General features: G+C 50.2%; 1 protein-coding gene across 1 annotated transcript in view; it reads left to right on the top strand.

The window, feature by feature from the left end:
• The window catches only part of MASP1 (MBL associated serine protease 1), a 71,604-nt gene that overhangs the window by 27,376 nt on the left and 20,563 nt on the right, over nucleotides 1–23,665 (top strand). The window contains 4 exon segments of the mRNA XM_075716845.1: nucleotides 18,390–18,411; nucleotides 18,413–18,490; nucleotides 18,492–18,700; nucleotides 21,142–21,367. Coding sequence (XP_075572960.1) covers nucleotides 18,390–18,411; nucleotides 18,413–18,490; nucleotides 18,492–18,700; nucleotides 21,142–21,367 — 535 coding nt within the window.

Here is a 23,665-nt window from a genome sequence, read left to right as displayed (position 1 = left end):
TTTCTCTGTGAGCAGGGACACAAGCTACATCCCTGAGGGCCCAGGTTTACTGTGACACCTGCTCAATTCACTCACAGGAGAACGGGCGGGGGTGGGGGGCAGGTGGAAAAAGACTTCAGGGCTTTTCCTACCACCTTCTCTTAGTGCCTAGAACAGGCAGGGAAGCTGATGCTGGCTCTAACGAGCGAAGGCTCAGGAGCTGGAGCAGGGCAGCCTCTAGTGGCTGCAAGCCAGGAAATACCCGGCCCCAAACCCACGTTTAGGGGACGTTTGCTCTCCAAAGCAGCCAGTCTGACAGAGCCATGGCCTGTGCTGCTGGTGCATTAACCCATAGCCCATAAATATTAGTCCTTGGACTCCCCCTCCCTGGTTTACCTCTTTGCCTCCCTGCTGCCACAGCCATCTCTCACACGCTGCTTCCATTCGCTCCTCTGAAAGCCTCCGACCCCATAGGCTTCTGCTATGCCCATGCAGCCACAGGTACCAAGGGACACAGACCTCATGAATGTGCCACACAACATGTCCACAGGGCTCATTAGCATCACTGGAAATAGCTCCGGTCCCAGCACAGACTCAGCCATGCAGCTGATTGCGGTTAGCTACCAGATCTGCGGTACGGTCTCTAATGGCAGGAGCTGACTATTGACAGCAGATCCATCCAAATTCATTAATGTCCCATCTGGAAAAGCAAAGCCATTTCTGCTGCAGGGTCCTCTGGCCCTAGGGGATGCACAGTGGCCTGCATTGCATGGGGAAGAAGGCTCCCCAGGCGTGCCCTGGGAAGGGATGGTCAGGACCTGAATGACCAGCCCTACTCCCATCACTACACCTGTGGCCAGAACCACCAATGCCTCCTTTGCTGTCTTGACCCCTCCTCTGCCAACAAAACTTTGTCTTCCAGGTCGAAGGCTCATGCTCTGCAGCCATCCCACAGTTCTGTCACAGGCCTTCAGCTTCCCCTCCCACAGGACATGAGTAGAACAAGCCAAGTGAGACAAAAATCCTCCTGGCTGCCTCCAAGAGCCATTTGGCTTCACCTCAGCACATCCCGCTCCCTGCCTTGTCCCAGTTTTCCTGGTGTGAGTCAGAGCTTTCCAGCTAATGGTTGAGAATCAGGGAGGGGATGAGATAAGAAAGGCAAGATGTAATAGCTACAGCTGCACCAGGCTGTTCGTGGGACATATCAGAGGACAGACACCTAGACAGACAGACATATAAATCAATTGGGCAGCAGATAAAGCAGAAGAGGAGCTCTTTACACACCGCTGTGGGATGGTCACTTGCAACGAGTTGGACAGAATGTTTTCCTGCCCCATGTTTCAGGGCGATAACCAGTAACACAGCACAGCATTGGCACAACAGACTGTCTAACCGCTGGATGCTCATTCATCAATTATGCAAGCAATTTAAATACAGTTTAGGTCAACAATTCAGGCAGCGGCTTTACTTTTAGAACACCCTAAAATGAAAAAGGGGTGGGAAGAGAAATCAAGCAAAGAGGTCTCTCTGCAGCAAGGAGCCCCATACTTCATCCTAAGTCGCATGCACCCAGGGACCCAGCACACATCCTCCCACCGTGCTCCCACTGCATCTGCTGGGGAACCCCCACCTGCCATCAACCTGCCCCACTACATTTTTGCTGGAGAGCTCAGGCTGTGGTGTAAGATTCAGGGACAGGGCAAGGGTACATCCAAAAGTAGAAACAAGGAAATGCCTCAAGGACTGAAAATATGGCAGATAAATCCTGTTCATGAACACAAGAAAGGTTTTCCTCCCCACCTTTGGCTTTGACCATTTCATGAGGAGATGCAGTCTCCTAGCTAAGCAGCACTGGCCCACATGCAGCCATGCAGAGCATTAGAGACTTTCCTGCAGCTCTGGACACCACACAGAAAGTCCTTAGGTGCAGCAGGGCCAGGGTGTGTAGCTCCCAGACACTCAATATTTAGTTTATGGGATGAACAGTTCCCAGTCTACACATTTTTATGCATATTGTCATTCCCTAACTACAGAGGAGACCCTAGTCTTGCAGGGGAAGAAAGCACAGGGTCTCGTAGTTAGGAACAGAAGTCAGTCAAGTTCAGTTTTGATATACTGAGAAGAAAGTAAAGGTGATTATCAGTTGGGACTGGATTGTTACAGGGCTGGGAGCATCCTCTGTTAGAGGCTTAGAGTCCAAACAGACTGGGCTGCATCTGTGTAACATGAATCACTTGGCCAAAACCAGCCAGGGAGCATGGACACATCAGAGACATTTTTTGCTTTTCCCTGCTGAATATCACCTTGTTCCTTTTGACTGTTTCTCTCTTTTGTCTAAAAAAAAAAAAATAGAAGCTGAAAATGTCCCAAAAACCTGGGAGGATTATTTCTTAAAACCCCAGATCCTGCTCTTTGCTACTCCCTAACTATTCTTTTCTGAAATCATTTATGGTTTCAAAGGTATGATGCTTCAGAGTGACAGATTAAAGCCACCCTCCTCAGAAAATGTATCATAGGCAAGATAAGGCAGGACAACAGCCAAATAAGCCTCTGAACAAGTCAACGGGGTTATAGGGGAGAAGATAAGAGGAGGACAGGGACAGGAGGACAGGGACAAGACACAACCTTTTATCCTCTGCATTCACAGAGACATTTGTCCCTTCTTCACTGAAGCAGACCTTCTCCAATGAGAAGCATCTGCACCAAACAACCTGAATCCCCCTCCGCCTGGGCAGTGTTGATTGGAAAGGCAGCTAAGCAGAGGGGGAGGCCGTCTTCAGCCAGAGCTCTGCATTCTGGCCCCAGGAATGCTCAACATCGCCTGTGCTGGCTCTTTGACACTAAGGCAACAGCAAAATTAATGGCTGTGGTTCTGGAAGGGATTTAAATGTTAATAATGAAGAGGGGACACATCTCCACAAGGCACATTAGCAGTCATTCGGGGTTTCATACGCCTCAGATGATTACAAAATGGCGTGTGTAACACAAGGGTCCTCTTGTGATGGGGACCCATCTACTGGGAGAGGGATAGAGATGCGAGAGCACCTGGGCCAGTCTTACCAAACTGATCCTATCTTCCCTTTTCTTCCTTTCCCCAAAGCCATAGTGGGTCCAGGTATTTGGTTTCTCAAGATCATGGAAAGATTTTGTGTTGGACCCACATCTCCCCTGACGTTGCGCAGCTTTCCAAGTCACACAGATTACCTGATCTGTCCCCAGAATTCAATCACCTGCCGAGGCTGTGTGTTCAGCTGTTTGAAAGTATAGAAGAATTTCTCTTGATCAAAACAGGAAAGGGGCCAACGCAGTTTTGTTTCCATTAGAGAGACTGTCAAAGCTGTTCAGAGGAGGAGCAGCAGCTGCATCCAACTCACCCCATTCATCTGACAATGGCACAGGGGCAGAATAAAATCAGAAAGCCAGTGGTCATAGGGTCTGTCAGCTCCCACAACATCTTGCCCTGCCATCAGTGCCAACTCCTTCCCACACTCAGCGAACAAATCACCTGTGTATCCCGTTCCTCACTTCCCAGTAAGCTCAACCTGCAGAGATGCTGCAGACAAATGAGCTTCCCAGGAGGCTGGTTCTGTTACAATCAGCTCACATATCCAACACCTAGACGTCTCCAGACATTGAGACACAGCATATTTGGCTCTGTGTTCATTATCTGTACTGCACTGTGGGCAGAGGCATTCAAAGACAAGATCTCCTCACGTGAATCAGATTAATTGTGCCCTCCAAGTTCTCCTTACTCACTTTCTACTTGCTGAACTTCTGGAGTCAATCTCAGGCCATGATTTTCAAGAATTTTTCCATGATTATAAAGCATCAAATGTCCCTTTCTTTACTAAAAGCTTTGAGTCGCAAGAATCCATCTGAATCCAGAATCTGAAGCTTTAGAACAAATGCCCATTCTTGCAAATATCACAATAAAATTATGTGAGCCAGCAACACTTGAAATAACACCCAATTTATCTTCTTATTTCCCCTGTATGATTATGTCTTTCATTTCACTGGGGTAGAGAACCTTGAAAACAAATGAGTCAGTTTGATTTTTGTTTTGTGGAGAAGTTCATTTCCTGGCTCCTTTGCTTGCTTGCGATGTTTGGCTGACAGTCTGTGTGTTTTCTGAAAAATGGAGAGACTTTTGAAACTCTGGGCTTTGTGAGCCAGGAGGGCAAGTTCCCAGCACCCTCCTGCCACCCTCCAATTTCACAGTCTTCCACCATGATCCCAGCTTTCCTGCTTACAACCTTCCCATCACTGAACTCAACATGGCAGGTGACTGACAGCCTTAAAGTTTGGCAAGATTTGACCTGATAGCATTACTTTAAAATGTCAATAGCAAATCAATCACTCCCAGCATCACATGAGCCTGTGGTAGGAGTGGAGGCTTGCGAGCCCTTCCTCCTACCATGTAAGCCTGACCATGCTCCCTGCCAGGGAGCAGGCACAGCCAGGGCACAACCACAGAGGTTTACCCCCTGAAAATAAAGGAGGACAGACCCTTTCGCCCCATCCTGAGGAATAACCTTGCATCCTTGAAGTCAAGTCCCTTGGCTTGCTTTTCAAGGTGTCTCCAGCAGGTGATGGGGCTGTCCAGGGATTGTTGAACTTTTCCCTTCCCCAGGCCTTTGGGTATTTTCCTCCATCCCCTAGGCCTGTCCTGCAGACAGGAGCTCATCACCCTTGCCAGGAGGTTAATCGTATCTCAGAGGGCATCCCCAAAACTTGTACTCAGCACCAGTCTCCATACCTGTGGGAGCAGTCCTGCATCACTCCAGCCAAGGAGGCACTTGAAAATCTCAGTGTCCCCTTCAGCCACTCCCAAACCCTCAGCAATTCATCTCACCCATGCAGCAGCTACCACGGTCTCACATACAGTCTTCTCCAGTCTCACGAGGAGATACAGCCAATTTAGCAGTATAATGAATGTACATACATAAAAGTTCTGATTCAAACACTTTCATTAGATTTAGTCACTGGCTCCCAATACAAAATGATGGTGACACCAATTCCTCCTCAGCCTGAATGACTAATTGTGACACAGAGGCAATTAGGCTTGGTTAAATGATCCATGTCCCTTCAAAATAATGGTCTGTCAAACTGCCTTTGCCCAAAATAATCCAGGATTGACTTGACAATCAAAATATCTGTTTCTTCAAAATTAAAAACCCAGAGTTCCTTGTTTCTCCACAGTGCAGCTGCAAAATGAAGGGGCTGCCTCACTGCGCATGGGGGAGGATGGGCCACCCCGAAGGAGGTGGGAACAGACATTAAAAGGCTAGATGCTGTTAGAGGCAACAGCTTTCACAAACTACTTGCTACAGGCAGAATACAGCCAGAATGGAGCTGGATAGACTGCTCTGGCCTTTTGCAAACCTCCTTCAAAGTCTCCAGCATAGGCAATAGCTGGAACGTGGGAAGATGGGACAGGCAGGGGTCTCTGCACCAGGCTGTTACTGCAGGTAGGAGACCTGCATCAGAGGCCCCAAGCCACCAACATGAGCTTTGCATGCACCCTGAGGGAAATGCTCAGTCTCTGGGAGCTTCCATCTAAAGAAGCCCCACAGACAGGCATCTGTGGCCCATGAGGTGATCCTGCAAAACCCACAGCCCCATGGGTCCTGGGAAGTGGATGGGCCACCTCGTGGAAACACCTTGCAGAGAACACAGTGCTCACAGGGACTGCATGACACTGTCCGCCTTGGGGACAGGGACACTCAGGAGATGGGAGCTGAGTTTCTCCAGGGGTCCAACAGCAGAACCCAGAGCACCCTGCACTTCCCCATCCAATATCCTAACCCAGAGTTAATAAGGACCAACCCTCGAGTCTGCTACCTAGTTATCTGCCTCCACAGGGAGCTCCTGCTAATGAAGTGCAGTGGGTTAATTGGAAGAACCCACACAAACCTCCCTAAGGAGCAAGCCCCAGGAACGTGCACCCCCTCATCCCTGCTGCCTCATCCCACCCCATGTTCTGCATCCCCCGGAGGGTTCATTAGCTCTTGCTGCACACCCACTACAGTGGAGGGCACCCGCCTCCATGGGACCCCAGCGAAGGATGCCCTGGCAGCTTAGCTAATTTCTACATCACCCCCAAATTGTGGCAATGCAATTTCCATCCACTCTGCACAGCTCACCGCACCCAGCTCTGAAAAGGGAATTACAAAGCAATTACCCATGTTAATGGAAGCAGATACTCCATCCTGCCTGCCTTGCTACTGTCTCTCCGCCCTCAAGGGCCAGTGGCAGGAAGGTGCCACGGAGCCATCTAAGCACAGCTTGTGACCTGCCTGCATCTGCATCCCACTTGTTCACGCTTGTTCTTCCACGGGCAGAGTCCACCAAGGTGGCTTTTCAGGGACTTTCCCTAATGGATTCTCATATGTCTGATGCTGGTGAGTTCTCCCCTTGAAGACATCAATTTGGGTCTTTCTCCTCCCCCTTTCATTGAACTGAAAAGGAACTTAACATCTTTGAGATGACAGCTTTGGCTGAAATGGGGCAATTGGCTCAAGGTGCTGGGGCTGGGGTGAGTGATGTGGAGCCAAGCTCCTCACCTCATTCCTGGGGCATGAAGCTGGAAAATGAGAGATTTCACATCCAGGGCAAATTACCACCTGGGAAAAAAGAAGTGGCACTGCCTCCTCCCAGAACACAGGTCCATCCCACACAATTTCCTCCTCCATGCAACTGCTTAAATCAGTGTGGACCAAGGGCAAGGGTTCAGGGGGAGACCGAGCCTTGTGTTTGCATGCTAGATGAGCCCTTGCCACAGCAGAAGACAGAGAAGGGATCTCTGAAACTTATATGATGTTGTGCATGTGACAGAAGGGAGTCAGAGCTGATGATGCTATAGGTCTCTAACCCCTGTGCTCCACGGTGAACTCAGCTGCACAGTCAGTAATGGATAGAAATAGCAACTTACTACTGGGAGAGATTTTTCACCGAACTGTCATTTTATCTGTGACTGTCTGGGCTGATTTGCAAAAGATGACTAAAATACCTCCAAAGAGATGTGAGAATAGAAACACAGTCCTCCACCAGAAAACTAAAAATCACTGATCTTTTAGGGATAGTGGTTTATTCATATTAGTGGTCATAGCATGTTATAATCTCTTTCCCCCCAGCATCCCCTCCATGTTGCAAGGAGATTAATTACTTGTATCCCTCATTTTCCAATGGAGACAACAGGTCTATCACTTCTGCTCTAGTTAAGCCTCTCTGCTCCGCAGGTACCAGTGGATTTAGCTCTTAGGCTAAATGGATCAACATGCCCACTGAAACTCAGGGCAGTTGCTTTCAATTTATTCCTAACTACAAGGCTTCCTTCACCTAACACAGTGACCCAGACAATCTCCTAGCCCTGGGTCTCCAGCCCCTGACACCCTGGGGCTCCCACATGCTCCCAGACTCCAGCAAGGAAGAACAACCACAGCTATAGGCATGGCTGGAGGTGGGCAGGAAGGTGTTAAGTCTGGAGCTGCACTAGCTCTCCCCCTCCTGCAGTGGGGACTTCATCCTTTATTTATGGGCCAGCCTCCTCTGGATAGGAGACATTTAAATTTTTCAGCAAGGTCTATGTCCCATCACCCAGGGCAGTTTAAATTTTCACTCGTTTCATCATGCACAGACATCAGCACAGGAGGATAGTAATTACAGCAGGAAAAGGAAAAAAAAAAAAAAAAAAAAAAAAAAAGTCAGTTCTGCAATGATTATCCCCCATGTAAAATAGAATGATGTATATTTTACAAGATGAAAATGATCAGCCTGTTGCGCCACTCAGCCCTACCCACACGCGACAGAACAGAGACATTAAAAGAACATCATTAAGGTGCTGTTTCAGCCAAAGGACATTGCTGCTGAAAACAACCACTAAATGTGAGAAAGCCCCATGTAGCACTCAGCTGGTTTTGAGCATGATGTGACCAATAACATCTGATTGCTCATCAAAAGGCAGCTCAAGAACAGAAAGTTGTTTGGCATAGGAGTCTCCAAACAGAGTTGTAACATGGGATGTTTCCATGTAGGGTGCTGACATCTAACTCTTAAGGGCTCTGATTTTCAAAGACTTGTGAAAACCCAGCTCTGAGACAGCTGGAGAGTTGTTACAGTCCATGGGAAGTCCCCAGGCTTGCTGCCTCCTGTCACCAGCAGAAGCCACCACTGACCCAGCTGCCAAAAGAGATGCTGATAGAGGAAAGCTCATCTCATCACCAGACTGGGTTTGATCATCAGCCATGCTCAGAGAGATTGGTTTTATGTGTCGGAGAAAGTTCAGGCTCCCAGCAGAAGCTCCTGGGCAATTTTCACAGCTCAGTATAACAATTTGCTCATGGATAATGTTAGGGGAGGGAGAAGCAATGCTGTCTGAGTGCTAAAAAGGAGAGCTGGTCATTGCCTTGCCATTGAGGCATCACTCCATGATAATTTTGCCAGATTTGATTTAAACGGCTAATTACTGCTGCAGGAGAACAGAGAGACTCTCTGAGCTGCACAAGGGCAGGAAGACTGTGTCCAGTCAAAAGAGAGGGCAGGCAGCACAAGTGGTCCCATCCCTCTTCATTGCTGGGGAAACTGGGCATGGAGAAGCAGTAACTTGTTTACGGTCTCACAGGGAGGCTGCTGCAAGGGTAGAAATAGAAAACCCACGTCACACCCCCCAAACCTGGGAAACCCTGCCTTCCTTTCCAAGAAACCTACCCCCATCCACTGGAGTTGTGCATTTGCCTCCTTCCCAACCCTCCAGGCCACTGCCCCACTTTGGGGGGCTGCAAATGGTCAAGTTTTGCAGACTTGAGTTCTCTAACAGCACAGCAAATAGGCGGCACAGCCCAGGGCACTGTTGCACAGAAGTCCCCGCTTCCAGGCCACCACAGCAGAGGAAAAGGGAATGCCCCTGGGAACCTTGCTTGGCACTTCTGGAAGGGGAGGCAAAAAGTTTGTTTGTTTTCTTCCATGCACTGGAAGCTCTCTAATTACACTAGACTGTTTCCCGTAGAAGGGTGTAATTAAAAGTGAATGGCTCCAAGTCCTTTATCATCATGAATATTAAAGAAAGATAAACACTACATCAATATTCATTTAAGCAGAAACAGAAAATGAAAGGCAGGACTTGATCCCGGCTGGCACTTCAGCATTTTGTAAATGAAATTACACTGCTAGGGGGGGAAAACCAAAACAACTCACAAAACAATAATGACCTTGGCACAAAGCAGCTGGGACAGGCTGGAACTGGCAGCCACCCCATGCCATGTCCTTCCTCATCACCCTGTCCCCAAAGTAAGTTGCTTCAGAGGAAGCTACAGGACATTCCCAGGTTGACAGTTCCAGCACTAAGATGTCCAGCAGCTGGGAGTCATCTGACCTTTGCTCGCAGCACTGAAGCACAAGTGTTTGGTAAAGTCACTCCATAGACGTACAGTTCAAACTGGATACTCTTATTGACTACACCAATAGTTCATCATGCTCCAGTGCTGCAGTGGGGTGACCCAAAACCTGCTGAGTAAGCCAACCCCATCCCCTCACAGTCCTGTAATATGTTCAAGATCTTCTCACTTGGAAATAGAGCCAAGTCACATTTTCTGTCCACCTTCTCCCTCTTCATTCCTGGTTTCATCTTTTGCTTCTCTCTTCCAGCGCTCCCCCAGCATTGATGAGACATGAAGCATAACTCACCACTAGCAGCTACTGCAAGCAACAGGGCTAGATGGTCCTTCAGTCTCTTGTTAATGCTGCTGGAGTCTCATCAGTGATCTGTTTGTGTGGGTTTGGCATCCTTATCACTGTTGATAGTATGATAGAATACAGTATCTTCACCCACCTACACTGGCTATAGATACAGCTCATTCCCTGCACATTGCACCCTCCAGCCTTCAGTCATCACAGACCAGCTTTCCCCAGGGAGCCCAGACTGGGAGCTGTGTGTGTATCCCAGCTCAGCCCCCACAAGCGTTATAAAGATACCATTAAGGGGAAAATGGACATAGCTGGCTTGCAATAAAGTCCTCCGTGGCAAGACAAGCCTACATCCTTCTCCTGCAGGAGGTCACAGGTGTCCCCACCCACACCACCAGGCTTTCCTAAGGACCAGGCACACCACACCTTGCCCAGACTGTACCCCTCAGCTTTCTGAACAGCTACTCACACTTCTGTGTGCCCTGAGCCTGATACCAATAGAAACAGCAGAGGGAGAAAGAGCAGAGGGATCATGGAGAAGTCCTCCCAAGGCTCAGTATAACAGCACAACCCCCCAGCTGCTCTGTAGATATTTATGCAATTTCCAGGCTCCCTATAACTGGTCCCCAGGCAAATCCAGTGCACCTGAGTCAGACCAGCATGAACCCTTGGTTTCCAGCCACCCTCGGCACGCCATTCTGTGATGGGAGTGCAGTCCTGAGCCATGCCATGAGGCTGCAGAGCTTTTTCTGAGGTGTAAAACTTATGTTTAAATTTCTTCTATCTGTAAGCAAGGGCAAATGTGTGCCTTGCTCACTGCCTGATGGTGTCTCAGGCAGGCACTGGCTTCAGACTTCTCCCTTCACCAGCCTGCCTCTGCTTCATTTCTGCATTTGTAATGTGCTCTTCGTACCTGTACTCTGCCCCAGAAGTGGCTGCATCCTGACAGCAGGTGAAATCACCTGTGTGGAAATCATTTTGTGATGCTAGAAATATTTGGTATCAATTTTTGCACTCAAATATACCCCCGAAGAGCTCACTCATGAATGAATAATGCAGAAATTGCTCTCTACAAATACAGCCCAGGGCACTATCCCTCTCTGCCCACTGCTGCCCTCAGGACTAACAATCTTCTGCTTCTCCCAAACCTACGGCTCATCATCAGCTGAATTTTTGTGTCTTGGAGAGGTTGGTTGGGACATGAGTAAGAACCAAAACGTGACTTGAATGACATTGTAAATGCAGTTGTGCCTAAAAACACAAGCCACTGCAGATTTTGAAGATAACTAATGGCCCATTGCTGGATCTCATAAATGCAGGTGGGTTGTTAAAATCCACCCAGCACTCCTGTCTCCAGCTATGTGATCTATAAGCTATATTCCCCCTCCAGCCTACAGAACATGTTGTGCATTGCCTGCCATTTGCGGGGTCTCTGCACACCTCCTAACGACAGGCAGCGGATGATTAACAGGTTGTTAATGAGAGCGGAGCTGGTGTTTGTCGATAATACTCCACAGCAAGACCCACGCAGCCCACATGAAGAATGACTGCTCCTGGGCTGTTTTGGAGTAATGCACAGAGGCAGACAAACAGCTTGCAGTCCTCTCCCCGCATGCCTCCTTTGCCGAATCCTCTCCTACCCCCATCTGTGCATTGCCCCGAGTTTCCAGTCTTCATATTGCTGCTCCAAGGGATGGTCAGTGGAAGGGTTAAATGTCCACACCTTCTCTGAATGGGGGTGCTCGGAGGGCTGGGACAGCTGACCCTTCACATCACAGTGCTGGATGTCACAGAGGCATTTCTCCACACACCAGACCTTCCTTGGGTCCTTTTCTTTCCAGGACACGTTGCTTGAGGTAGCCAACATTGCGAGGACAACACCATCAGCCTTGAAAATATTTCCTACCAAGGACACAGACAGGGGCCTGAAGCATAAATATGCATTGGTCATGGCACATGTGGGCAGTGTCCCCAGCCCCAGTGACACACAGCAAATTGCCTGCCCACCCCAGCTCCACCAAGGACTAAAGGGCACCACTGGGAGCCACTGCTCATAGTAAATTGTTCCCGGGTCACCATCGTACCTGGTGCCACCATATCCCAGACCCCAGCGGGCAGTCAGACCCAGTGCATCACCTGCAGGCACAGGATTTTTCATCACTGCAGCTAACAAAGATCTGCAGGCTTCCCTGTCCATCACACCACCATGTCTAGAAATGACTGCTGCAACCCAGTAGAGAGGTCTTCCCTTTGGGGGAGCTTTGAAGGGTCTACTGGCCCCAAGGAAAAATGGGCATCCATGTCCTCTGGTGGCAGGAAGCTTTGGGTTCCCCAAGCCATTGCTTTTCAGGCTTCCCAAGAGGAGAAAAGGCAGAGAGTTACACACCCGGAACAGGAGCTGCAGACCCAAATGCTGGGAGCTATGAGCTACAGGAATCGCAGTGAACCCTGGGCATGTCAGCAGGGCTGGTGCTATCAGGGCCAGCAATGACTCACGTCATGGTTCAACACCCACCAGCTTCAGCCAGGCCAAACTTTCGGAAATTAAAAAAGAGAAGGAAACAATGCTCCGAGATTTTTCTGGGTCTTTCTTTTTTTTTGCCCAGGGAAGCAGGGTCCTGCAAACAAACTGTTGATTGAGCTCAGCCGGCTTGCATTATCTTAGCTCGGGAGCACGACACAGCGTGCAGTCCCCTCCAACGCCACGGATTTGCTATCATCCCCTGCCACCCGCGTAATCACTTCAGTCACGCCACGCTCTGCCCCCACTGCAATTTCACGGCCACTCGGTCAGGGGGAAATCACAGCGATTTGGGCTTGTCTGAAAGCATTACAACTGCACACTGCCTTTTAAAAGGACACTGGTTTGCACGGAGAGGGAGTGACCATGGTGGGACCTTTAGAGGGTCCAGAGCTCCCCAGTGACCCGCTTGCCACCAAGAAAAGGGCTTGGACAAGGAAAGGGTGCTGGGTCTGGGCTCTTGGGGGTGGGAAACAGACCCTTTCCCATGTCAAGAGCTGCCCTGGACTGGGTGTAGGGCATCAGGCTGTGAGGGGGGACTGTAGGCTTGTCCTTGTCCCAGCTTTCCTCTGGACTGCTCAAAAATATTTCAGAGGTCTTTTTGTCCCCAAGGTGTGCAACGGATGATCTGCTGCCTGCTTCTGTGGGTACTAAGTGCCTAAACCCTTCACAAATCTTGTGCCTGTCCTTCAACAGTGGTGTAGGCACAGCCAAGCCTGTATCCCATCATAGTGGATGACACCGGCATCTCAAATCTCACACTCTCAAAAGCATTTAGGGGCTTCCCTTCCAGTGAAATACAAAAGGCAGCAATGCCAAAATACCCATCAAAGTCAGGGCCAGCACACATGGTTAAATACCAGCACAAAGTCACAGCTCTGGGAGCTCTCAGGAACCAGTGATGCAGTAACTGGGACCCAGCAGTAGGAGAAGATATATTTGACTGGGCCAATACATGACACAACATCCTGATTTCTCTGGTTTTGTTTCAGCCTTATATGCATTTTTCCTCTGTGCACCCTTATGGGCTCCCCCAGGCATCCCCCAGTCTCAGCAGAGGAGGGAATGCCAGGTTGCTGAAACAATCCAAATCATCTCATATCAGTCGTGAAAGTGCTTTGATAGTCAGGGTGCCTCCCTGTGCATGTAGGGGCAGAGGATGGGGCTGAAAAGGGGAAAAAGAGGGCTCAATATTTCCATCCACAGCATTACGGATCTGATTTTCTCTTGCAGCCAAACAAAGCATCGATTTATTGCAAATAGCCACTGGGCTGTGCTGATAGTGCACTAGATTTTTTTTAGGTACCTTCTAGTCGATGCTGTGTGCTACCTCAGCAGTTACCTCTGCAAAGGGCTGTGGCATGATCCTTACAGCAGGGCAAAAGCCAGAGGAGGCCAGCATGGCCCAGGGGCAGGGAGGGAAAGCTGGGTGCAACTCATCTGTCCCAAAAAGCCACCCCACCTCTAAAACGTCTCCTTATCCAGCCCATCTGGCAGAATTACCCATGGCGACTGCCTGCAAGCAGCAGTTTTGAAAGCCCCCCAGAGCCCAGCGCTCCCCAAGCTGCTCCGGGGTCCCCGGGGACCCCCGTGTCGCACGGCGCTCGGGCCGCTGTCCCCACCAGCCTGCCGAGCAGAGGTTCAAGTGCCATCTAGTGGCATGCGGGGCCCCGGGGGACACACGGGTCTCCCCACCTCCCTGGCAGCGAGCCTGCCTTCCCCTGCTCACCGCCTCAGGGCACGCTGCCTCCGAGCTGCTCTGCCCTCTTCTCCACAGAGCTTCCCTTTCCCATCACCCTACAGCCTCCTTTTCCCACCTCTGTGTAGCCTCCTTTCCCCATCTCCATGTGCCTTCTTCTTCCCACTGCCATATACCCCCCTTTTCCCATGCCTGTACAGCCTCCCTCTCCATGCCTCCAGGTCTGGGCCACCTCCACCTGGGAGCATCACAGCACACCGTGCAGCAGACTCCTAGGGCAGGGGACAGCAAAGCCTCCAAAGGACTTGTCTGATCCCAAGCTCGCAAAGCAGGGCGATAGATTTGCAATGGGACTATCGGCCCTGTTCAGCCTCCTGAGTGTCTCTGCTGTCTCCTCCGTGACCTGTCCCGCAGTGACACCCCCAAGGTGGGCCCTTCTGTCTCCCTAGCACTGGGGCTGCAAAGAGAACCTGCAGCAGGGTGCTGTGGGCCCCACCAGCAGCTCCCCACGGATGGCTTTGGTGGGATCTCGTCAGTGGTAAGAGCCACGAGGGGGCTCCAGGAACCCATCTGAGCTGGAGGAGAGATGCCAGGAGCAGAGCTTGCATCTCCTGGAGGATGGGGTCTCCTCCAGCATCCAGGGTGGAGGAGAGCTGGAGAGATGTCACAGCTCTGTCGAGGAGCAGGATCTGCTGTAACTTTTGTCCCTGTCACATACATCATGCCAAGGAGCAGTGCACATGTTGCAATGTGCCCAATACAGGGCCTGAGAGAGGCTGTGGTGTGGGCTGTGCTGGCCTCACCCAGGGGGCAGGAGGGCCACAAGCTCTTGCAGGACACTGGTGTTCAGTGTGTGAACATTTACACCAGCTGTGGATTCATCCCACAGTCTTATTCCTGCAGGAATAAGCTCACAGCTGTTTTATCCCTGTCTAACTCCACTGAGTGTAGGGGTATTATTTCCAGGAGGTGAATTTGACCCCAGCATAAAGAAATGCTTTGGATAACACTGCTGAGCTTGCTCTTTGGTGAGCATCATGGACATGCAGAAGTAACTCCAGGGATGACCTCTTCAAGTAGAATCATAGAATCATAGAATGCTTTAGGTTGGAAGGGACCTTGTATGGGAGACATTGGTGAGAAAGCAGGTCCAAGTCTGTCTGCTGGTTTGTCACAGTCTACCTCCACTGTCCCATCAGCACTCAGGGAAGAAAACACTCCTTGTTAAAGACTCAGCATGCCCTCTCCTGTTACTACGTGGTGAGGCCTCATAACATTTTTGCCAGTCCCCCAGTAAGGTGGGGACAAGACTCAGCACCCCTGGCATCACTGCGTTAGCTGGATGTTTTAGGTAAAGACCAGGTAGCAGCATACATGACACATGGTGACCCTTGCCCATCACCCTGCCTAGTCAGCACCAGATCCTCTTCTCAGAGACTTTTTTTTTGCTTTTACTCTTGGTGGACACTTCACACAGCTGTGTGAGTGACCAGGCCTGGCCACGGTGGACCCTCCTCTTAGACAGGTGGGAATAACGCTGGAGGAGGCACTGCAGCCAGAGCAGATTCTCCACCACCTTCCCTTTGCAGGCCCCTGTTTGTCTCCCCACCGGCAGACTCTGCAGCACAGGGTTTATATTGCTACAGAGCCTGGGGACAACCTGGAGTGCCAAGCCTGCACGGCTGCTGGGTGGCACCATGGCTCAGGGGGAAGAGACCTGCACGGCAGCCCCAGACCCACAGCAGCAGTGGGGTGCGGAGTCATAGAATCATAGAATCATAGAATCGTTTAGGTTGGAAAAGGCCTTTAAGATCATCCAGTCTAACCATTAACCTAACATTACCAAGTCCACACTAAACCAATTAAGGGTAGACTAGACTAAACCATGTCCCAAAGTGCCACGTCTACCCATTTTTTGAACGCTTCCAGGGATGGTGACTCCACCACCTCTCTGGGCAGCCTGTTCCAATGCTTGACTACCCTTTCCATGAAAAAATTTTTCCTAATATCCAATCTAAACCTCCCCAGTGCATCTTGAACCCATTTCCTCTTGTTCTATCGCTAACTACTTGGGAGAAGAGACCAACACCCACCTCTCTACAACCTCCTTTCAGGTAGTTGTAGAGAGCGATAAGGTCACCCCTCAGCCTCCTCTTCTCCAGACTAAACAACCCCAGTTCCCTCAGCCGCTCCTCATAAGGCCTGTGCTCCAGACCCTTCACCAGCTTCGTTGCCCTTGTCCGTTGTCCATCAGAGCTGATCTGCTGTAACCGAGGGAGGCAATGCAATTACCCAGGCCAGCTAACTAGGGCTCCAATAGGACTGGTCTGGACACCTGAGCCACTTAGCAGAGGACTGGGACACTGCAGGTATTGGGGCTGGGATTTGGAACAGGAGGGAATGATAGCTGCAGATAGCTTTAGACACTTAGGGACAGCAGAAATGAGGTTGTGGCCATTCAGCCACTGCCTCTCAACTTTCTTTAGGGGCCCACACTGTCTCAGGTCAGATTTGGCCAGAAAAACCCTCGTCTCTGAGCTGGTCAGCATGAGCCTGCAGGGAGCTATGATTCTGCACACCAAGGGGGGTTGGGAAGCTGGTGGATGGGGACAAGCACTGGGGCAAGGAAACCCCCCAGGATATGGTAGTTTGGCAGGGAAATCTGCTCAGAGGGCTGCTGATGGGATCTACAGTGACATGCCTCTTGGGCATCCTTTCCTGCCCTCCAGAGCCTACAGGGTCAGCACGGATGCTTTAAGTCCCTGCTACACCCAGCAACATGGGCCAAAACCATGCAGAGCTTCTGTTGCCTCTTCACACATCCCAGTCCAGCCTCACAGTGTAAACACAGACTTTGACCCTCAGTGATCTGGCTTGAAAGAGGCATCAGCAGGCAAAGAAAATGTCAGTTCAGAATTAAAGGTGCCCCTGAATTAGAGGAGCTGCTCCAAAAAGCTATAGAAGGCTGTTGTGATGGAAAAATGAGTGTATGAAGGACCCACCCTGCAGAACAGGCAGGGAAAAAATAGATCACACTGTATTCAGGGCTCAGACAAGACCACACTCGCCTGCAAAAACGAAGCCTTGTATTTGACACATTGTTTACATATTAATTAGTTTGATCAGCTTGCCTGGGTGTGTTAACATGAGTGAGAGCTCGTGCCTGTACAGTGATGAGCTGTTAAAACTTCCCAAACAGAGCTACAAATAATGTCAGACTGAGATCTTCCCTTTGCCCAGAGCCTTTCTGCTATTTTTCTAACGCTTTTCCACTCTTATTTTTCTATTTTACTTGACTGAGTCTCCTAGGTGCCATTTCTTCCCCAGCGCAGAACCAGAGACCCACATGAGCAAGAGAAGCGGCTTCTGCACGGAAAGCCAAGGAACCATCACCCCCCAGAGCACAAAGACAAGAAATGGGAAAAGAGGAAAACTCTATTTCCTTCTTCTCTATCCCTTTCCCTCCCAGCTTCTCTGGGATTGCTGGAGGGGCAAAGCCTCCGCAGAGGCTGGAGTTAACATCGCCCCTTTAACGGCGGCGCGGCAGCCTGACATCAGCGAGCTGGGGAGTCCAGGGAGGGCTGGGAGCTGCTGCTCCAGGAGTGGTGCCAACACATCCCAGTTTCCCTGCGTCTTCCCTGCTCTTGTTTGTGTGTGCCTTTTAACATGCCGCGTATGTATCCGTGCCTGCCAGTGGATGTCTGCAGGGTTTACATTAACCAGCTCAAGCTGAAGTTGGTAAACAGCTATTAAAGTTTTGCTCTTCGTGTCTCCAAGGGTGTCATTTCTGGAGGAGGGAGTCACTTGCACCCTTGCACTTCCTACGGGCTATTCCCTTGTTTGCAGCCCAAGTAGATCTTCTTCCCGCCTAGCTATGCAGACAAGAGGGGTTTGGTTCAGTTGGTGCCTGGCGCAGGGAGGGAAAATGAATCTCCTGTGGCTTAGCGGGGAGTGTTCATGTTTTTACCTGTTTCCTCGACAGGAGGGAGTCAGGCTCAAAACCTGTAACTTCAGTGTTTAGAATTCTCACTCCCAAGCAGAGTCCGCATCTAAAGGTGCTCTTATGCCCTGGGACAAAATGCTGAGCCCAGCTTTGCAGGAGGCTGCAAACTAGGTCTTGATTTTGTTCGGACTGTCAGAACTCGAAAGTTTCTTGGAAACCAGATTCCTGTCCCAAACGCTGCGTGGCACTGAGCGGAGAAGCTGAAAGCAAGTCCCGAGCACCGATCCCAGCTGCCGCACCACCACTAAAGCGATTTATCCCCACACAGGTTTTTTTTCACACGTTCTTTCACACGTTCTTGCCTTCTGTTTTCGCTGGAGCCTCCGACCCTATTGAGAGGCAAATTTTAGCCATCTGGCAAAGCAGGCTGGGGGGGGCGGAGAAAAAATAGAGTGAAAACACAATGTGCATGGGCGCGCGCACACACACACACACACACACACACACAAAACTCTGGAGATTAGGGAAGACAAAAACTTCGCTGAATGCCGTGGGTTTTGCTGGAGCGCACGGGCAGCCCCGCGGCGGGAGAGGAGGGAGCAGCGGGCGGGGAGGACGGTTCCAATGCAGGCAGGTCTGCCTGCGTGCCTGTGGGGATGTGGGGAACGGTTGCAGGCAGGGGAAGGCGTGACCTGCATGGAAAATGCCAGACAACTCCAGACGCGCACACACATAGGCGCACACACGCTCACAAATCTCCGGACAGAGATAAGGCGGACGGCGGAGCGTTTGGAAGGAGGCAAAGCCGTCCCCCGCAAACCAAGCGGCGATCCTCCGCGCCAAACCCACCGGCAAACCCTCCCGGCAGCAAAATGAGGTGAGTACCTCCGCGACGGGCTGACCCCGGGGTCCGGCACGCTGTGGTCTCGGGGCGCGGCCGGGCAGGGGGGCCATCCCGCCAGGGAAGGTTTCCCTCTGATGACCGTGGCTTCTTCGGTTTCCCCGTCTGCCAAGCGAACGAAGCGCTGCTCACGCCTGGGCTTCGTGCTGCAGCCCGGCTTGCGTGCCAGCATCCCGGCAGGGCCAGCGGGAGCCTGGGGTGACGGGCGCGCAGCCTTGGCGTACGGCTCTGCCGCGGTCCGTGGGCGAAAGGTGCGAGCGAGGCTGGACGTGCTGCACGGCCTTCAGGTCTCCGGGCACGCCACAGTCATTTGTCACTTTTACGTGAGGGTAAGGCTCTCCTGGCATGGGAAAGAAGTTTGATGTTGTTTTGCCTCCCGTGTTTAAAGGGAAAGCAGAGAGTTGCACCGGTAAACGGTTCAAGTCGAGGAGGTGATGCCCATTTACACCAGCTGAGCATCCAGCCCCATGCATGTACTCTGACCGGAGGAGAAACAGATTTTCCCTTCACACATTTTTGTGGTTTCAGACAAGCTGTCAGAAAAAGGCATGTTCAACCTCACTCTGCTTGAAAGAAAAATCAATCCAAATTTCTCAGCTCCCATTAAGTTTGCGTTGTAATGAAGAGCTGGGAAAAGTGATGGCACTACACAGATTAGCCCCAGAAATCTACTTCCCTGTTTTTGAAAGGACACAGGCAGGTTAAAATAATCCACTTATATAGCTTGAATTTCCTCACCAGCATACCTAAATCAAGCCCTGATTTTGAAACCATTTTGCAAATGTACATGTGAGTAGTTCCAGTGCCTGTAATACACACCTACAAGCCTTTGCCAGGCCTTAGTACCTATTTTAGAAAGCGGAAATTTTTGTCTCTAATGGCTCTAATTTCCTGCATGGTTCTTTTCCTTTGTGCGCTCCACTGGGTGTGAAGAGCCTGAGGTCTGCTCCTCTTTCTGGGTCCCATGCAATGGCACAGGATTTTGTGTTTGCGCCACCAGCACAGGCGGTGTTCTCCCCTTGCACGGAGAAATACTCAATTTACGCTCACTTTCATGCTCAAATGGAGCTTGAGGCTGGTGCGAGGTCAGCTGGACTGCCACTGATTTACCTGTCCTCTCTGCCTTCCTCTGGGGCAAACAAGTTGGTAACAAGTTGGGACAATCCCTTTAGGCTGAGATTTTTTTAAAAGCTGAGTTTGATGACAAAAGATCTCTAAGGATCTCAACCTCTGTGTGCTTCTCCTTCTGTGAGTGGTACCCTAAGAATTGATGAGAAAAAGAAGAAAGGAAAAGAAAGGAGTAGGAAAAGAAAAGAGTAGGAAAAAGGAAAAAGGAAAGAAATTAAAAGAAGCAAGAAAAGAAATTAAAAGAAACAAAAAGAAGAGAAAAGACAAAAAGAAAAGAAGAGAAAAGAAGAGAAAAGAAGAGAAAAGAAGAGAAAAGAAGAGAAAAGAAGAAGAAAAGAAAAGAAAAGAAAAGAAAAGAAAAGAAAAGAAAAGAAAAGAAAAGAAAAGAAAAGAAAAGAAAAGAAAAGAAAAGAAAAGAAAAGAAAAGAAAAGAAAAGAAAAGAAAAAGACGAGAGAGGAGAGGAGAGGAGAGGGAGAGGAGAGGAGAGGAGAAGAGAAGAGAAGAGAAGAGAAGAGAAGAGAAGAGAGAAGAGAAGAGAAGAGAAGAGAAGAGAAGAGAAAGAGAGAGAAGAGAAGAGAAGAGGAAGAGAAGAGAAGAGAAGAGAAGAGAAGAGAAGAGAAGAGAAGAGAAGAGAAGAGAAGAGAAGAGAAGAGAAGAGAGAAAAGCATAAAATAGTGGAGAGTAACGTGCTGGGTTATGCTGCTGGGGCCCCGGTCCATCCTTGCCCAGCTGCAAAGGCGTGTGCTGTTTATTGACAGTCAATGATCCCACTTTGGCAGGATGAGGCTAAGCAGTAATAATAATAAGGATACTTAGCAGTTATTGCCATGATGCTTTCATTAAACTGATTTAGAAAGCGTCATTATTTTATTAAGCATCCTTACTTTTATTCTTCCATTAAATGAAGATTTGCCCATCAGAGCCCCCATTAGTTAAAGGACGTGTTGCCAGCGGCTGCTGCTCCCAGAAGCATGAGAAACACTGAGCTCCTGACGGCGCCCAGAACTGGCTGGGAGCTGCGGAGGCTGCCTTTGCATCAGGCATGGCACCTGCATCACCCCCTTTCAAAGGGGCTTCCCCTCCTGGGAGCCCGCATGGCTCCCACCCTGGCCTCCCCCTCCCCACAGTTTGGCAGGGGGTTTGCTCATGGTGACAGGGTGCTGCACCTACCCTCCCAGCCATTGCAAGCGTGTGACCTTACACAACCCACATGGGAAAAGCGACTGAGGCCTCAACAGGTTTTGGCATTGCTAGAGTTTTATTTCATCTCGTCACATGTGTTTTCCAGGTACCCCCTGACCTGGTCCTTTTGTGCCTTGCTGCTCTGTGTGGTGGATGCCATTGAGCTGACGGACATGTTTGGTGAGATCCAGTCTCCCAACTTCCCCGATTCCTATCCCAGTGACTCGGAAGTGACGTGGAACATCTCTGTGCCCGATGGATTTAAAATCAAGCTGTACTTCATGCATTTTGACTTGGAGTCATCCTACCTCTGTGAATACGACTATGTGAAGGTGAGCTGTGATATCACGGGGCAGAGAGTGGGGTAGACAGCAGACCTGTTTGGCCAGCTGAAAGGGTAGTGCTGGAAAAGCTGGGAAGAAGCTGGTTTTCCCCATTTATTTGGCACAGGAGTTCTCAGTCCCCTGGACAACGGGGAGAGCACAGGTAAGCTGACAACATTCATTGGACTAACAGTCAGTGGGACACCAGATTCAGAGCTTACCCACAGAGGACCAGATTTCTGAAAGTATTTGGGCACCTAATTCTTATTGGACCCAATGGGATTTACACACCTATGGGCTGATGAAACCCCTGTGGCTAAACCCCCAGTCTGTGCCTCTCTGATGCCAGCCATGTGCAAGGAGGGCCCCTGAGCTGGGCACACTTTGCCAGGCCATGGCAGTGGGTGCACCTTGCAGCCAGCCTGGATCCCTGGCCACAGCTTGCTCTTGGGACACCCTATCCAGCCCCCAGGGAAGCAGAAGGGAAAGGTTAGACCTGAGCTTGAGGCTACAAGTTGTGGTCTGCAAGCAGAGCCTCCCACAAGCCACAGGGCACAGACCCAAAGGCTCCCTTGGGTTCAATGCAAACCCATTTCACAGCTGAGAGAAAATTTCAGGGCCGCTGCTCGCAAATACCTGCAGCACAAACAAGCTATGGAGGTTCCCAGGGACCTGTAGTGGCCAAAACCACAAAAGATTTCAGTCTAATTCATTGCTGGGTGGTAACCCATCAGAAACTGTGGTGCACCACACACTGCAGTGCCACAGAGCATCCTTGCCTCTTGCACCACAGATGTCTCCAAGCAGGGCTCTCCTTCGCATCCAGGACAATCTGGGTTCTCCATATCTTTGAACTTGGTTACGTTTGGTGCTTTCTAGCAGGCCAGCAGTAGCAAGCAGGTGCTTTCTAGGTTTGCCTGGCTGAACACGCCTTACCCCATCATCCGGCACAAGCCTCACCCTGCCCCTCCACACAGAGGCAGGTGGAGGTTGCACCCAGGTCTGGAACCGCAGAACTCAGCCTTCGTGCTAGTTGCCAGCTAACTGAAATTATTATTTTATTCTTGCCCTCAGAAAACAAAGCAAACATTTGTGTTTTTTTCCCTCTAGGATCTGTTGCTCACTGCTTTAATTTTCCCTTTGTGCTGGCACTCATTCTGCTACTAACAGCTCTCATTGAGGTTTGATTAGTTCTTTCTGCTTCTCCTGGATCTTCTCCAAGCACAAGGGCCAGGGACATATATAGAGATATATTGCTTTAAAAACCCAATAAGCTCAAGGAGCAGATTTCTTGGAAACTTTCCCCATTCCAAGCTTTACCCCTCCTCCCGCCCTTCACCCCCTGCTCATTTTTCCTTTTTCATAAGGCTCCCTGTTATTTGGCCATGGTGCCAAGTTGGCACCATAGCTCTCCCTGCCACTGGATTTCCATAAGAAGGAGGTATTTTTCACAGGGATTTAGATCTCAGCTGTATAAATTTGCTTGGGGCTGTAACTGAGCTTGCAGAGCCTCCACCACAGAATTACATTTGAGAAGTGCTGAAAATGGATGGATTACAGGAGATCCATAGGCTACTCTGCTGGGTAGGGGTGCCACCTTGATGCTGCTAAACCACCAGCTTAGAAAACATTAAGGAGAGCAGCACATGACTCCATGGCTATTTTCCTCCTTGGGTCTGTGTGTCCAGCCTCTGTCTGCATTAGTGCAAGATGTAAAAAAGGCATCAGCCCACTCTTTGACAGAGCCAACAGTGCATGGTTATAGAATATAATTATAGACCCAGCACATATAGGTGCTCCTCTGTAGTACTCTGCCAGTATCAGTGAAATGCCCAGAAAGTCGCAGGTGTTATCTGTGTGTTCAGTGGTGCTCAATGGATTCCCCCTCTGTGAACTTGTACCGTTGTTTTCTGAACTCATGGATGACTTTAATCTCTGCAGCATCCTGTGGCAGAGAGTTGCACAGGTTAAATATATGATTATACGCCCATGTGTATGTGTGAAAAAACACCTCCTTCTTTGTTCTGACTGGGCTCTCCATCAGGGTCTTCACCATCTTGACTGCCATAAGAAGGAGGTCAAAATGTGGGCTGAGCAGCCCTGATGCAAGATGAGGACCCAGCCCAGGACAGGCAGAAAGCTGCCGTGCCCTGGCGCTTGCTTTCCTTACCTCCTTGGCTGCCTAGACACTCGAGCTCTGGAGTGGTGTAGAAAGGCATCCTGAGTGGAAAGCTCAGGGTGAGCCGAGCTGTAAACCCGTGCAGATCTCTGCCTTCGGGGTGGTCTTCAGAAGGGAACAGTTTCCAG

The sequence above is a fragment of the Pelecanus crispus genome, chromosome 9, assembly GCF_030463565.1.
Source record: "Pelecanus crispus isolate bPelCri1 chromosome 9, bPelCri1.pri, whole genome shotgun sequence".
Classification (NCBI taxonomy): domain Eukaryota; kingdom Metazoa; phylum Chordata; class Aves; order Pelecaniformes; family Pelecanidae; genus Pelecanus; species Pelecanus crispus.
The sequence above is the reverse complement of the archived record's forward strand: the minus strand, read 5'-3'. Positions and strand labels throughout refer to the sequence as shown.